The sequence below is a fragment of the Clytia hemisphaerica genome, unplaced genomic scaffold (genome assembly GCF_902728285.1).
Source record: "Clytia hemisphaerica strain Z4C2 unplaced genomic scaffold, Clytia hemisphaerica genome assembly, whole genome shotgun sequence".
In the NCBI taxonomy this organism is placed as follows: Eukaryota; Metazoa; Cnidaria; class Hydrozoa; order Leptothecata; family Clytiidae; genus Clytia; species Clytia hemisphaerica.
The window spans coordinates 437073-453635 of record NW_027104597.1 but is presented as its reverse complement, the minus strand read 5'-3'; the positions used below and the strand labels follow the sequence as shown (position 1 = coordinate 453635).

The following is a 16563-nucleotide window of genomic DNA, read 5'->3' as shown; positions in this document are numbered from 1 at the left end:
TTCATGACTCAGCCTACATTGAGACTATTATCATTAAAGCACTGGATAATATGAAAATAAATATGTCACAAATTCACTTTGAAAGTATTGCTAAACACTGGTAGACCCACATTCCATTTTAGATCAATTTGCTTGCTTGTGGAAAACTAAGCAAGTAAATTTTCAGAATCTCTATAATGATATCAGAAGACGGCAAGCTTATCAATGCTCAAGTACTTCCAAAGATTGAATTTGATTCAGTTCATTTTGTCATTTTTTTCATTTCAATTTTATTATATCAATTATATCTATATCCTTAAGAATTCCAGCAGGAGCAATGAAACTTATCCAGGCATAACCAACTGAATTTGGAACTTTGGATGTCAATATCTTGGGATAGAATCACTATTAAACAACTTTGTTTTGGATTTAAAAAAAGCTTTTCATGGTAATGGCTAAGTTTCATTTTTCATCCCAGATTCCCTTTAAAAGCAGCCCTGCAAAAAATGGTTTCAATTTAAAAGACCGTTACAAATAACGTTTGTGTGTTAATTAAAAATTATCAGATTTTTCAACTCTTAATGATTGATTAATCAACGTTAAACATACCTATTGTAGCCATCTTAGTAGAAGTTTTGATGATTGTACTGATCTCGCAACAATCAAAATCTGTGTTTAACTCTTGAAGAAATGTTTAAAGACTGAGAAAAACGTGTGTGTAAAATGAGATCTCAACACACAACAACAAACTTTTCTCAATGACAAATAAACTATCAAGAAACACATACACACAGACCACTAAATAGTAATCTAATTATTTAGAAATTACAAGAAAAAGCAATTACAAACACCGAAATAAAAGAGGAATTAGGCAAAGCTATTGATGTTTTGCAATCATCAAAGAAAAGCCGATTAAAAGTATTTGAAAATCTTTGTTGTTCTTATGATACTACGTCAGGAACTGGTGTAACATTTTGAAATCTGAATCAAATATAGATGAAAATATTAGTTATTCCTATTTCTAATAGAAGTATCCTCATAAACATACGAGCCCCCTACAGTTTCCCTTTTTAAAGTATTATTGAAGAAAGCTTTGAAGTGAAGTTAATCTTCACTTTCCTAGATCTTGTTTTTCAAGTTAATAGAGTGTGTGATCATTAAGATGATCAAAATACTTAACTTTCATAAATAATGGTTCTTTTACAACAAATTTAAATAAATCAATCGTGATCACAATGAAGCTTGGAAATGCACAGGGGAAAGTACCTTTCAAATTTTGTTTCACATCTCTTTGTAAAATAAACACGAAACCAGACATGATAAGACAAAACAAACAGAAAGTAACAAAACATAATGACATATTTTGTCACATACCATTTTATTATGATTCCCGGGGGGGGGGGCAGTCAGGCAAATTGACCGACGGGTATGTGCGGTGGTTAAGGGTATGTTTTTCAAAATATCAGAAATGCACTGTAAGGGTGGACTTTTGATAAATGCACTGTAAGGGTGGAAATTTCAGCAAATCTGGGAAAAATTGCAAATTTTTGCTCCAAAATGTTGATTTTTTTTGCTCTAAAAGAGTTTAAAATTTGAAAAAATGCACTGTAAGGGTATGAATTTCACCGATTTTTTTCTGCACTGTAAGGGTGCGATTCTAAAAGCCAATTTTTTCGCCGCACATACTGTCAGTTGGTAAATCCACTGCCCCCCCCCCTCTGGGTATGAGTCACATGGCTATTGCTGTGAAATTCTTTTTTTAAACTTACAATCAGCGCGGAAATATATTGGCAATTTTAGGTAACCTTTTTCCAGAATCTAAAGCTCAGGCAAGGATTGCAATTTCAGTACTGCCACTTTGTTTCATTGGATTTCTTTGATTTGGGAGGGGTTAAGTGACTTCCAGGCTATATTCTCAGCCATATTGGAAAATATTTGAACTTTTAGATCCTGAGATTCTAAGGTCCTATAAGTCTTAAGTCTAATGTTAAAACTCCACTTTCAAACCTCACTTTAAAGCACTTAAAAAATAGTAGACGATACCATTTTGTTGCATTAACTTTGAAAAAAAGCATAAACGGTAAACTCTTCAAATGGATCAGATCTTTTTAAACTCATTAAACCCAGAGAGTTTTAGTAAACTCAACCTTATCCTCAGAAACAGAGATTATTGGTGTGCCACAAGGATCTGTGCTGGTACCACTATTATTGTTTCTAACCGTGATTCAAGATATTGATACCAGCACCATTCATTCTATTTTAGCATCATTTGCAGTCAACACTCAATTGATGAAAGAAATATTCAAACCGGACGATGTTGACAGACAACAATAACATGCAGTTGAATTGTCTTTATTGGTTGAGCAATTTGAGCACCTTGCCTAAGGGAAAAACACCCAGAAGCAAAGTTTGTGCTACTTTTCCAAAAAGGCAGCATTAATGGAATGTAAAGATAATGTTAAAGACCTCTGAGTTACCCTGGACACAAAATTGTCATAATGAGAAACATATTCAAGACCTAATTAAAAAAATTAAAAAACATGAATGTATGGATCTACTGCACCTTCAAATCAAGAAAAATTTAAACTATGCTAACTTTGTGGAAAGTGCTAGCTATCCATCACCTAGAATACTGTTAACAACTCTGGTCGGCCTGGAAATAGAGCCTTGTTCAACAACTTGAAGAAGTTCAGAAATTGTTTTACATGGTCTTCCATCCCTACGGAATCTCAACTATTGGGACAACTAAATTGGAGAGTTATTATTTACAGCTGGAACCAGGGGGGGGGGTCAACATTTATAATACCAACCCATAGCCCAAAAACCTGACTTTTGACCTTTTGAGCTAAGTTAACACCACCACCCCAAAATTGGTATCAATACCAACTTGAAAATCATAATTTTCAGAAAAAGGGGGGACCCACCCCCTTAATTTGGTATCGATACCAACATGACTTTTTCAATTTGACAAAATATCATGGGACCCATCCCCTAATTTAGTCCCAATACCAATCTGACAAATTTGAGTTTAAAGCTGTTTAAAGGGGACCCACCCCCTCCCACACAAACAGGGTACTAAGAGAAACTTCAAAAAAACTCATTTTTGAAATTCTCTTTCTTCAACACAACACAAAAAATGTCATACTGTATGCTAAAATAGAAAATGACTGAAAACTGACAATATAATAAAAACAAACCCAATGAAGCTAGCAAAATCAATCTGAATCAATATTATCTGAATATAATTGATGTGCAAAATCTAGGAGAAGCTATTATTAGTACATAATTTTAGAACAGAATAGATTCACTCATTACCATATGCTATCATAGAAAAAATGTTTTTGCTTCAGGCTTGATCAAAAATAAAACTTGAAAATATTGAAGTCCAAAATAAACAAACTTCAAAGTCATTTATACTTATTACTAATTTACAGTCATTATACTCAAAAGCAAATCCAATTGAAACCTGTTTAGACTGATATGTACTATATTTAAAATGAAAAAAAGTTATATCAATATAAATGAAATGGGAACAAAATAAATGAGTATAACATTAGAGAACTGGATGATCAGATGAAATATGAAGAGCGGATTATGGTCTTTTGAAAAAAGTACATCTGATGTTCATCATTTCAAAATTTTATTGTCTCTTATTTTAAAAAATCTACTTAAAGATTTAATCACTAAATAACATCTAAAGTAGGGAAAATTTCATCTGATTATCCCTTTAAACTGAATAAGGACTAAAAGAACTAAAAACGAACTTTAAAATAAGATTTGTTTACTCTGGTTTGTTTGATACTTACACTACATCCTGCTTGATCAAGTTTGCTTTGGTGTTAGAGTTTTACCTTTATACAAAAACGACCAAGATAATAAAGAAATACAGACTGTTTAATTTTTTCAGGGTATTTTCTAGCTATAAGGGCAAAAATTAGGAAAGTTTTGCTGTCATTTTGATATGGATACCAACTTTCTGAATCATATTATTTAAAAAAAGGGGTACCCACCCCCTATTTTGGTATCAATACCAACTGAGGATAACTCTTTTTTTCTAAAAAAAGGGGGACCCACCCCCATCAATACCAACTTGACTTTTCAGACTTTTTAAGGAAAAAAAGACACCACAACCCGGCTATGGGTCTGGTATCTGGATGTTGACCCCCCCTGGAACATCATTGAATGTAATGTACCAAATTTCAATTTTGACGAAGGAAAAGGAGGCATTCTCTGCCATACAAGTCAGAAATTGGGCAGAATTTGAAATCTTAAAGCTGTCAACATACAAAACACAAAAATATCTGGAAGAAGTCTTTCCCAAGAGGGTCCTTGCTTGTTCAAAATCCTTCCTGGACCAATGAAAGATTGAACAAACTGTCCCAAAGAAGTCTTCAATAAAACACATTCCTCACAACTGTATTGGACACACCACTACTACCACTCTTAGGCAAGCTGACACACAAATGTCAAAGTATTGGACTAAATGAGTTGGATGAGCTTTGAAAGCAGAAGCCACTAAAAACCAGTTTAGCTGCGTTTCCTTGAAAAAGCAGAAAAATCTGTGTTAATATCAGATCGTGCAAATTTCAAGGCCTTTAAATACTTGCCTAGTAATATTTTGTGTAATATCATTTATTAAAGTCTGTCTTGAAATAATTTGCAGCTGAGACAAAAAATGGCGGTAACTTTTGATAGAATTTGAATCAAGTTGCAATTTTGTGCTCGTTGAAAAGATATTTGTGAGTGGAATATTATCAAGTAAAAAGAAAATTGAGAAAAAGAAAGAAAAAGAAAATAAACAAGTGATACTTTTATGGACCTACCTGGTTATGCATTTAACACATATATAATTGATATCTACGTGAGCATGACCATTAAACAATCATTCAGAACACAAATAGTGACGATCTATTAAAATTAGTTGTTTGATTCTTATTAAAAAAACGTTTAGAAAGCAAAATTTCATGCTCTTGAAATGTTCTTTCATATTCAAGACTTTGTGAGCAAAAAAAACATCTATCTCATCAAAAAATTGAGTAATTTGGCTAAGAACATTGATGTATGCTTATTAATAGTGATTCTTATAGATAAAGATGCGTTTTTTGAGCTGAAAAATTAGTTTTTTATAAAAATCTGCTTGAGCCATCTTTTAACTACTTTTATGCAAAAAATCAGAAAAAATCAATCATCCAATATTTAACAAAGTCCAAAAAACCCTTTTTTAGCTGTTTTTTTGGCCCAAATTTGCCCAAAAACATTTTTTTTGAAAATTGGGCTCTGTCACATTTCGAGGGTTTATAGTTATGCATCTTTGTGCAAAAAATGATAAATAATGAAAGCGCCAATCTTGAGAAAAGCTAATACCTAAGTAATTGATAATGTGCTTATAAAAAAATATCGAATTTGGCCAGTTTTTCTATAAAAACACGCCAAGCAACCAAAATTTCATGTCTAAACACACATATTCTTCAAAAGTAAGCCCTCATGAGCAAAAAAAACATCTATCTCATAAAAAAATCGATTAATTTGACTAAGAACATTGATGTATGGTTATTAATAGTGATTCTTATAGATAAACATGCGTTTTTGAGCCAAAAAATTCTTTTTGCAAAAATCATGCAAAAAATCAGAAAGTCCAACCGTTTTTGTGGTGTTATGCTGACCAACTTTCTCCTTTTTAGAAGATCTTTTAAGCTGTTTGATCTTTCTTACACCAAAATTTTTTGTCTGCGGCGCCACATTTACGAAGAACCCTTATTCCTGCCAACTTTCGAATCTTTGGGGCCTCTTTCAGCCATTGATATTTAATGGAGAGTAAAGTAAGACCAGCGGTGCTAAAGTTTAAAGATTATCAGCTAGTTTTTCTGATAAAGTTTTAGAAAACAAAAATATAGACCAAATCGACTTACTGGGTTTAAAATTTCTATTTCAAGTATCAACAGCTCATGTTTTTTATTTGAGGAGCTTTATTTTTGGTGCTAAATCGGTATAAATTAGAGCATTTTTAGACATCTTAAAAGTTGAAAATTGAAAAAATTTCCTTGCTCAGAAAACTATGATATTTAAAATTATAAAGAGGAAATAGATATCAAATTATCATTACCATAACCTTCGTATAAATAAAAGTTTTTTAACTCAAAGATTTTGGGCCTTACTTCCAACAGTTACTGCTCTTACAGTTTGACATTTTCACTTAATGATGGAGGGCGCAAATAAGGACAAAATCGACAAAAATACCAGGGGCGCCAATTTCATAGTTTGCACCACCAAGAAAATTAAGCCAGGCCGCTACTGGCTGGTTGACTCTATAAAGTAGTAAAAAACGATTACCAATAACAAACTTTGTTTGATATATATCTTTTGATTGAATGAATATTTTTGAAAATTTTTTTCACAGTGATGATGATCTATAATTGAAGAATCACTGCTGTAAAAATGGTAATTATACCACATTTCTACAAAAAGTTGATTTTTTACTTCTTTATTTTTCATTTTCATTTTTCTTTATTTTTCCAAATTTTTTACTTGATATTCCACTTAAAGTTATCTTTTTAAAAAGCACAGAACCGCTATCTAATTCGAATTCTATCAATAGTTACAGCATTTTTTGTCTCCGCTGCAAATTATTTTGAGACAGACTTTATTTTTTTATTTTTTTGCTAAAAAGATAAAAACACTTTTAATTTTTTTAATTCCAGACATATGTCTGGATTTATTTTTTGTTAACAGGTATATACTTGCAATGAACTTGTTTTTTTTTCAGTGGACACCCAGCTTAATAAAGTTGATTTTCTCAAAATGGAAAAAAATGGACTAATGTAGGGGATGTCAACTGAACCTTCAAGAAGGATCTGAAAAAATCCGACTGCCTTGAAAAAGTTAATTTTAAAATGACAGGAAGAGCTCTTCTTCACGAAGACTTCATTTATTACTAAAGTTATATCATATATCATAACCGAAAACATATTCATTATTTTTATATTTTAAATATTTATAAAAACATAACATATACATATTTTAAATTATTTATTTGTAACACATAAGATTTACATATTCTAAATCCTCTTCATTAATTTCTCAGACACACTTTAATTAACCTAGCCTTAGTCTTATTTTGCATAAAACACATTTCGCCTTTGCAGCGGTTTTACTTTTTTGTTTCTTAGCCTGCAGGTCCACATCAGTTTTTACTGCCAATATATATAGAATTGTATATAGCTTGTATATATAGTTTTGTATATAGAACCTGACCTGTGTTGACAAATAAATTAATAATAATAATAATAATAATAACCCTATCGAACTCATAGCTTCAGCCCCCCCCTTACTTTTGGGGGGGGCTAAGAAATATTTTGGCCTTTAAAAAGCCTGGGGGCTAAAATTACCAAAATATTTGGGGGGACCTAGATTGTTGGGGGGAGCCCAGATGATCTGGCTGAGACTCTGGGGGCTGTTCAGTTAATTTTAAAAGATCTCTTATCTTACTATTAAATAAATATAAAAAGCAAAAGATTTGTAAACATAGATATTAATACAAGTAAAATTTAGTTTTCATTTATCAGTACTGTACTTGCATATACTGATTATTGACTTCTCTCTACGGGGGCGGGAGGACAATGTTTTTGTTTTTTCCCCAAGTGTTAGGGGACCTAACACAAGGCAATTTTTTGGGGGGAGCTAAATTGTTGGGGGGACCTTACTTTGTTGGGGGGAGCTAGAAACCTGGCTGAAGCTATGGAACTGATTTTCTTAATCAAACCATCAAACTCAATCAACCATCTGTGTTCTATTACAGATTACAGAACCGAACAGTAATCAAACTTTGCCACGGAAATATCTTGATTAGTTTAATTAGTTTGATTAAAAATACATTTCGATGTTGTTCGATGTATGTTCAAGTTAGGGACTTTTATAAATAGTAGCTTTTATTATTTGTACTTACTTTTTGCCTGAATGATGTATTAGATAGAATACGAAATATAGCATATTTTACTTGAGATCACTTCGTCTGTTACTTCAAGATTTTTGATGTCAGAATGAATCTTTTCGGACTTTCTTTTGTTTTATGTTCAAGTTAGTTTGACGAGTTTTTGAGTAGTTTGACACGTGTTCCATTAGATAATTGCTTAATTGGTTCAACAGTTTTCCATCGGGTGTTTGGTATATTTGATGATCATTGGATACCTTCAAAGTGCAAAAGAACCCTGTTTCTGGATTAAGAATCTTGGTACCTTCCCTGAATCATTCTGCTATTTTTCTTGGTTTAGCAGCAAAGATGTTGCAAGAAGCAGACGCTTACTGAATGACTGTCTAACTTTCCAAATTGAGGTTTTCAGCTTTCTAGTGCTAAAATTTGTTTTTAGCTATCATTTCCAGCTCATTAGCAATAAGCCAAAGTTTAACAGTCATTGGGCTGATTTTCAGACCACATCAGCAAATCTCTGCACGCCCCGTCACGTAGAAGGCTATATTTCATCCACAATTTTTAGTGCTTACAAAAAATTATTTCGCGGGGTAAGCGGACGATTCTTTGGAAAGGTGATTTTTTGTGTTTTGAAAGTGAAATAACTTTGGAAATACTTAACTAATTTTATTAAACAACCCTTCATTTCTCTCACAAAGGTAAGGACTTTCAAATAAAATTATTTTGGTTTTCAAAAATTGAGGGGAAAATGTCGGGAATCACAAAAATACAAACACGAAAAACTACCAAAGTCCAAAAGCCCAAAAAAAATACATAAATGTAATCTGGAGCCCCCGACTTGCGACAGGTGCAGCATAAGAACGTCCATCCAACACTCAGCCTCCCTCAGATTCCATAACCCTGAACTGACCAGCATCAGTCCAAACAAACTAACAAACACAAAAAAATACATAAACTTGCACACAAATACAAAGAAACATACTCATACCAAGTCAAGACCACAAAAAGGTTAAAAACTACAGACAAAACAAACATGTTCAAAGAGACAAGTAACAAGACAAACGACAAAAGATAAGTACAAAAAACACAAACAGACAAAAGTTGGCCCAGAGCCCAGTTCGAAAACCAAAGTCCAAAATGCCGCGCAGCAGACATCCGCACGGGAAAAACAAATATACAAAATATTGCTTGTTTTCTCATTGAATCTTGATTTGTTTCTTGTACGCCAGACTGCAATTGTGGTATAATGTAAAATGTAAAAGCGATGTTTATGTTTCTCAAATATGTCAACTGGCCAAGTGAGTTCGATACTGAAGACCCAGATGTTATTTTGGAAACCTTCAACAACATATGCTACAGAATATGCGAAAGCAGAGTTCCCGTGAAGGCCAAGACCACATCAAAAACAAAATCAAAAGCTGAGAGATACCGTCACTCTCTTACAAAAAGAAGAAGAAAAATTACAAAAAAACTTTTACACACCAACTCCAAATCCAAGAAAGACAAGATAAAAGATGAACTTTTACAAATTGAGAAAAAACTTCAAAAATCTTTTAATGAGTCAAAGCGTCACGTGGAAAGCAAAGTGATTGACTCAATTAAAAAGAATTCAAAATATTTCTTTACCTATGCAAAAAAGAAATCGAAAATTCGGTCTAATATCGGACCCCTATTGAATTGCAATGAAGAACTTACACAAAGAAGCAAAGAAATGGCTGATCTCTTAGCCGACCAATACGCTAAAGTGTTCAGTAAACCAAAGCAACCACAACCACAACCTAACCAAGACAAAACAAACGTCAAGATTGATGAGATTAACATAACAGAAGACTCCATCGTTAAAGCAATAAATGAGCTGTCTCCATCATCTTCTGCAGGACCTGATGGATTTCCAGCTATGTTTCTCAAAAAATGCAAAGATGAGTTATCCGTTCCACTGTGTTTACTCTGGAAGAAAAGCCTAGAAATAGGTCTTGTTCCAACTGAACTGAAAAAATGCACCATAACACCAATTCACAAAGGAGGAAGCAGATCTCTGGCTGCCAACTACAGACCTGTTGCACTCACCTTGCATGTGATAAAAATTTTCGAGAAAATATTGAGAAATCATATTGTAAATCACATGAACAACAATGATCTTTTCAATCCAAACCAACATGGTTTCAGAAGTGGGAGATCCTGCCTTAGTCAGCTTCTCGAGCAACACGACCTCATTCTTGACATATTAAATGAGGGTTTGAATGCAGATGTTGTTTACCTTGATTTCTCAAAGGCTTTCGACAAAGTCGATCATGCAGTTGTACTTGGGAAATTAAAGCAATTGGGTATATCCGGACCAATCCACAGATGGATTGAATCATTCCTTACTGAAAGATATCAAACAGTAATAGTAAATGGTGTCAAGTCCAAAGCCCAGAAAGTAATTTCAGGAGTCCCTCAAGGCAGTGTATTGGGACCTCTTATATTTCTAATATTGATTGGTGACATTGATGAAAAAGTACTGTACTGTATATTGAAATCATTTGCTGATGATACACGTGCCACCAAATCAATCAAAAACACAAAGGATGTTGAAATTCTTCAAAAAGAACTAGAAAAAGTCTATGACTGGACTGAAGAAAACAACATGAAACTAAATGACACAAAGTTTGAACTTCTACGCTATGGTCCAGATGAAGAAATAAAAAACCAAACTCACTACAAATCCCCTTCAGGAGAAAATATCGAAAGGAAGAAATTTGTGAAGGACCTGGGAGTACTAATGTCAGATGATGCTGTCTTTACACATCAAATAAATTCAGTCATTGAGAAAGCAAAAAACTTGATTTCCTGGATTCTGCGGACTTTCTCTTCGCGTTTACCCCAACTAATGATTACTCTTTACAAATCATTGGTTATTCCAGTCATTGAATATTGCTCAGTCCTATGGAGTCCAAGTGCTGTCAGTTCTACCCAAAGATTAGAAGAAATCCAAAAATCATTTCTCAAAAGAATAACTGGCACTCCAAAAAACTATTGGGATTGTCTGAAAAAGCTAAAACTTTACTCACTTCAAAGAAGAAGGGAGAGATATCGGATCCTGTATACATGGAAAATAGCTGAAAATCTGGTTCCAAACATCAACAATAAATTTCAATTCAAGGAACTCCCAAGATTGGGAAGGATGTGTGTTCGCACCCATAGTTCAAAACTACATGATAGCACGCTTGTTGTGCAAGGTGCTAAATTATTCAATTCAATGCCCAAGAGTATTAGAGATATGAAGAATGTTACAGTCGAAAAGTTCAAAAACTCTCTAGACAGACACCTCAGTTCGATCCCAGACGAGCCACAGATTCATGGTTACACAGGGTGCAGGAGAGCCGACTCTAACTCCATTCTTGACATGAAAACTGTTTAGCTGCTGACATCCTTCCTTATTCAGGTTTGATGGATGCAGCATTGTGGTGTGAAGCAGAAAGTTTCTTGCCAGAGCATGAAGCTCGAAGACAACCAAAAGTAACCAAAAGTAAGTTACCCCAATTACAGTAAAAAATTCTATCGCAATTGAAAGAAAAATTAGTACCGCAATAGAGAAAACCTCCTTGACCAGTCGGGTGTTTAAGATATAAACTGCAATTATTGCTCTTTTCAGAAATTATTGCCGAAAACGGCAATTTTTTCAACGATGAAATGCTGAATCAGCAAAATCTGTTGTCCTTTTAAGGGCAAAGATGTCAGAGGTGTTTGAAAATAGTAAAATTGCATCGAGAAGAAGGGTTTTCGGATTTTTAAAAGTGATTTTTTCAATTTTTCGTTGCTCAATAACATGAAAAGTTCTAAAATAATATGTTAAAAGATCCTGCATCGATGCCGAAACACAGCCAGAAAGAGATAACAAAACCCCCGTTGTAAATTTGTTTACATATGACTCGATTTTGCTATCTGCATTTCCAACAAAAACCAGTTGAAAACAAAACTAAACGAGGCACAGTGGGCCTAGTTATCGCGAGGGTGTCAAATACCACGTGTTCAATGATAAAATCAACTTTTATTTCCAAAAACGGCAATAATTGCCGAAAACGGCAATTTTCATTAATTTACTTTTTTATTTTTCTGCTGATTCAGCATTTCATCGTTGAAAAAATTGCCGTTTTCGGCAATAATTTCCGAAAAGAGCAATAATTCGTAGATACTAAACCCCGAAACGGGTGGGAAACTAGTGGAAACGAATGCAAACGGGTGGAAACGAGTGGCGAAACGAGTGGAAACGAGTGGCGAAACGGGTGGAAACGAATGAAAAACAACTGGAAACACATGAAAACGAGTGGAAACGAGTGCTAGGGGTTCATATCAAACTAATAATTTTTTTTCAAATGTCTCTTAAAACATTGTTAAAAACAGAACGCTGCTTTGATAACAGAATGGAAGCGATTTTCTTTTTGATAGTAAGTAAGCAGCTTATTTTCATTTGAAACCAAATCCAGTATTTCAGATACTTTTGTGTTTTGATGTTATATGTTTTTTAGGGTTGGATTTTTTATGACAAAGAAACATGGTTGTTGCTGCAAAGCATATATTCTTGATATTTCCTTAGGATGTGAATGATCACTGCAAAGTCTTTTTAATATAAGGGAAGATTTTTTCCTAATAAGACCTGTCTGTACTGTGTTGCTTGCTTCCAATTTTTAAAACCTTCCTTTTATTTTTATCAAAGGGTGTACATAAACCTTCCTTTTCTGGGCGTCCTTTTGTGTATCTGGACCATTACATTGTAAAGCCCTCGGAAAAGCCCTCCAATCGATCTGGTATAATCTTCGCACCACAATGAAAATTAACACCAGGAGAGTTTGTAAAAGGAAGATTTTAGCTTTTTGCATTCCAAACTATAACACTAACTACAGTGTTTGTTTACTTCCAGCGAGAGCGACCAATCTTGGCTTGTTTACTGCGTTTTTCAGGAAAGATGAAGTCTTGTAATTGTAAGTGGTAAGTTTTTTAATATATTATAGATCACATTTTTTATCCCAATCGAAATTGGAATTCGTTTGGGAAAAAACACACAACAATTTGTGTGCCATAATATAGCATTTACTTCTCTGAAATAATAAAAAACTACCAGAGTTTGTTTGGCAATGGTTTGTTTCAATTTGAGTTAATTATTGAGGCAAGGTGAAGCGTGACGCTGCAGATCAAATCTGTGTTTTGACTGGACTCGCCAACCTTTATGATTATAAAGGTACAGTCTGTTTAATGCAACAATACTCTTTTTAATAAATTCAAAATCCCATGAGTGTGCTGTTATATTGCTTTTCATTTTATATAAAATTGTATCTTTAAACTCTTTGATGTTCATTATTTGTTCGCGTAATTTAATTTCGTGAAAGAGCAATGCAAAACGATTTTGCAAAAAGGCCGAAAATTCGCGAAAACGTGTCAAGTATATTTTGTTCAAATTTCGACCTGTTCGTGTACAAAAAAGGTGGTAAAAAAGGATGAATTTTCAATTTTGTTTTAAGGGGACTGAATAAAATTTAGTTTTAACGATTTTTCGTGGGAAATATTGTTTTCGGTGAGCAAAAAGTAACGAAAATTTGTTTATCCAAACATCATTTTTATACTTCTTAATACAATATATTTTCGCCAAAACGTAAAGGTCCATCAAGTATATGGCACCAATCACCATTAGAACCTGAATAGAACGCGAATGCCAAATTATCTTTACCCCCTAGCACTCGTTTCCACTCGTTTTCATGTGTTTCCAGTTGTTTTTCATTCGTTTCCACCCGTTTCGCCACTCGTTTCCACTCGTTTCACCACTCGTTTCCACCCGTTTGCATTCGTTTCCACTAGTTTCCCACCCGTTTCGGTGTTTAGTATCTACGGCAATAATTGCAGTTTTTATCTTAAACACCCGACTGTGAGCCGTGAGGGGGCCATTATTTTTTTTAATCAAAATGATATACAACATGAGTCAAATATATTAACAAACATACTTTTGTATAAATTGTAAAAAAAGAGAACAATGAAACACCTGAAAAGACCAAAATGATGAAAAACTGAAAAGAAACCCTCGAAAAAGTAGCCTATGTAATCGTCTAACCCACAACACTCAAACATGCAAGGACGTCAAAATTTCCGTCAGTTTGGAGTCCTTCAGTGCCGCTTGTTCTGGGGTAAACGAACGACTCGATCGTTCACCTCTCAGGCAAGCAACCACTGATCGGATCAAAACGAAGGAAATTTTGCGTCGTATGCCATTCACAACCTCACTTTTCGAGCATTTTTGTTTTGCCGAGATTTTATCAGCTAACCTGCTCATAAAAATTGAGCATTCTCGGGCTACACCACCTGTAGCACCAAATACTAATGGGGTGAAAGTCCCTTTCTCAACTTGAAGAATCCGTTCGTTATATGCTCTCTTCTTTTGCTTTTCAAGGGAAGTGAATGTAGTGCCAATAGATTTTATGCGATAGCTCGGAGCTAAAAGGTTGCAAACCTTCACGTCAAAAAATGCTCTTTGATACCGCTGCCAAAATCCATTAGCACTAACATCCGCCCTAGCTTCATTCCCAGTAACAGATGAGCGTGGTAAATCGACCTGTTCACGAGACAAATCCATAAGCTGGGGCTCGATCGACACGTCGTGACAGACTTCATTCATCATGGTTGCCAGAGTATCGCGAACGTTGTTATGTCGATGGATAACGTAGCCGCCAAGATGGCAAGATAGCGCATGGTCGATTGTGAAGTTGGCTGAGCAGGCACATTTGATGGGCAGTCGCTTCATTTCCCAGCCATACCTCATGTGGAGTGCGTCAGCGAATTCACGTTTATTCAATACAAAATTCTCTTCTTTCAGTGGAAGAGTGGTCAGCCACGAGGAAGCACCTTGAGATGAAGCGATTTCCAAAGCTTTTTGGTTGATTGATGGGAGTTGTTGAACGATTTGATCGAGTGATCGTTTTTGTTCTCCAATTCGTTTAGCGGCTAGTGATTTCAACATCTTTTTCGATTGACTTGGATCAATTGATTCATTTGATTGTGTTATGATGCGCTCGACTAGCACTTTAGTTGCCAAACGACTTGTTTCGTTTTGAAATTTAGCCTCATCCTCGATGTTGATGATTCCAAGGCCTCCCATCTTGATCGGAAACGAGAGGATCTTCCTTTCAATATCGGAGCACTGTCTGCCATCACATATGGCTGGTATGAGGTGAAAACGGATGACATTTTCGATGGGTCGAAGCAATTCTGATATATCGTCTAGAGTTCGGATGATATAGTTGAATTTTTGCCGGTAGCCAATAACGAAGGCGACATACGCAGCTTGGGGTTGAGTTATTGCAATGTCTGACAAAGTTTTGATTTCTTTAACCCAGGTTTCGACTTTATTTGAAACGAATTCCTTCTTGTAGCTTTTTTCCCCAACAGAAGCACCGAGATGTTTATGCCCCTTTGCTGTGATCTTTATAGACGTACCTTCGAATGTGTCGAGTGCCGTTTGATACATTTCGGGTTTTACTATCAACCATGACTTAGAAGGTTCTGGGTAGTAGCCGATAGTTGGACCGAGTTGCGTTAGGTCATCCCACCACTTGCGTAGTGCAACAAGTTTACCAGCACCAGTGATGTCGTCAGCGTACGCGACTTGTTTGGTATCTGGTACGTTTCGGAGGGTGTCAGTCAAGGGAAGCAAACATATGCCGTAGAGAGCCATAGCGATCGGATCTCCTTGCGTTGTACCTTCAGAAGACGACAGCTCTGCTCCTCCAATCGCAAACAGACGGACGTGGTTCGAATAGCAGTTGGTAGCAAACATCGCCAAGGTTGGACAAAGGATGTTAATGTTGTGCATCATAACTTCACGATTTATGCTGTTAAATGCATTTGAAGCGTCGACCAGTAGAACACCGTCTGTGTTCTCGTCGTTGTAGATGTCTGCCATCGCGTGCACTGCAGCCTCACATCCACCCAGCTGACCAGCGCACAGTTGGAGATTGCCAGCTGCTTCTTGTATTTCATTCCTCAGGAATGTTGTAACAGTCTTTCCAACGATGCGTCTAAGAACTTCCCCGATGCCGATCGGTCGAATGCCGGGGTTCTTATCCAAAGGTATCAGGGTGCACGATAGGAACGCCTCCATGTCCCTACCGGATTCTTTGTTGCATTGTTCAGTGCACATGATTCTCGTCATCCTTGCAATCGCCTTGCATAAATCACTAGAACGATCACCGAAGTTTTTTGACAAAAGGATACGTTGCCACATTTGTGCATCGATCTTGGAGGGGCCGGAAGAACCTTTTGTTTTAGCTGCCATACTTTTTATGAGTTCTTCATCGATGGCTTCAAAAAACGTGGGGTCGATTTTGTTGAATGGTCCCTGAACAATCAGCTCGTCAATCTTTGGTTGACCTCTAGGATGCTTTTGCTGAAGAATTTGCAACGTGGTATCGTTGATTGGTACAATTCCGTGTGAATTCGTTGAGTTAGATAAGAGTTTGATTGCTGCGTTTACTTTGCCTTGAAACATCAAATCACTAAATCGTTTCGATATTGATGTAACTCGATCAGCAGCAGACTTTGAAAATTTTGATTGTAGCATTCGGCTTTCGCGGATCAACGAGTCAAAATCGCCTTCTCTCCAAAGATCCAGACGTCGCTGTAGATGTTTCGTATGT

At 35.4% G+C, this 16563-nt stretch overlaps 1 protein-coding gene across 2 annotated transcripts in view; it reads right to left on the bottom strand.

Annotated features, from left to right (window-relative positions):
- The window catches only part of LOC136824061 (NAD kinase-like), a 38328-nt gene that overhangs the window by 20751 nt on the left and 1014 nt on the right, over positions 1-16563 (bottom strand). Inside the window, exon 1 of one of the 2 annotated variants that reach the window (XM_067080214.1) lies at positions 589-799. The exons of the other annotated variant lie outside the window; for it this stretch is intronic. Coding sequence (XP_066936315.1) covers positions 589-601 — 13 coding nt within the window. The 5' untranslated portion in view covers positions 602-799. Of the gene's footprint in view, positions 1-588; positions 800-16563 lie in introns of those variants that run through there. 2 annotated transcript variants of the gene reach the window in all.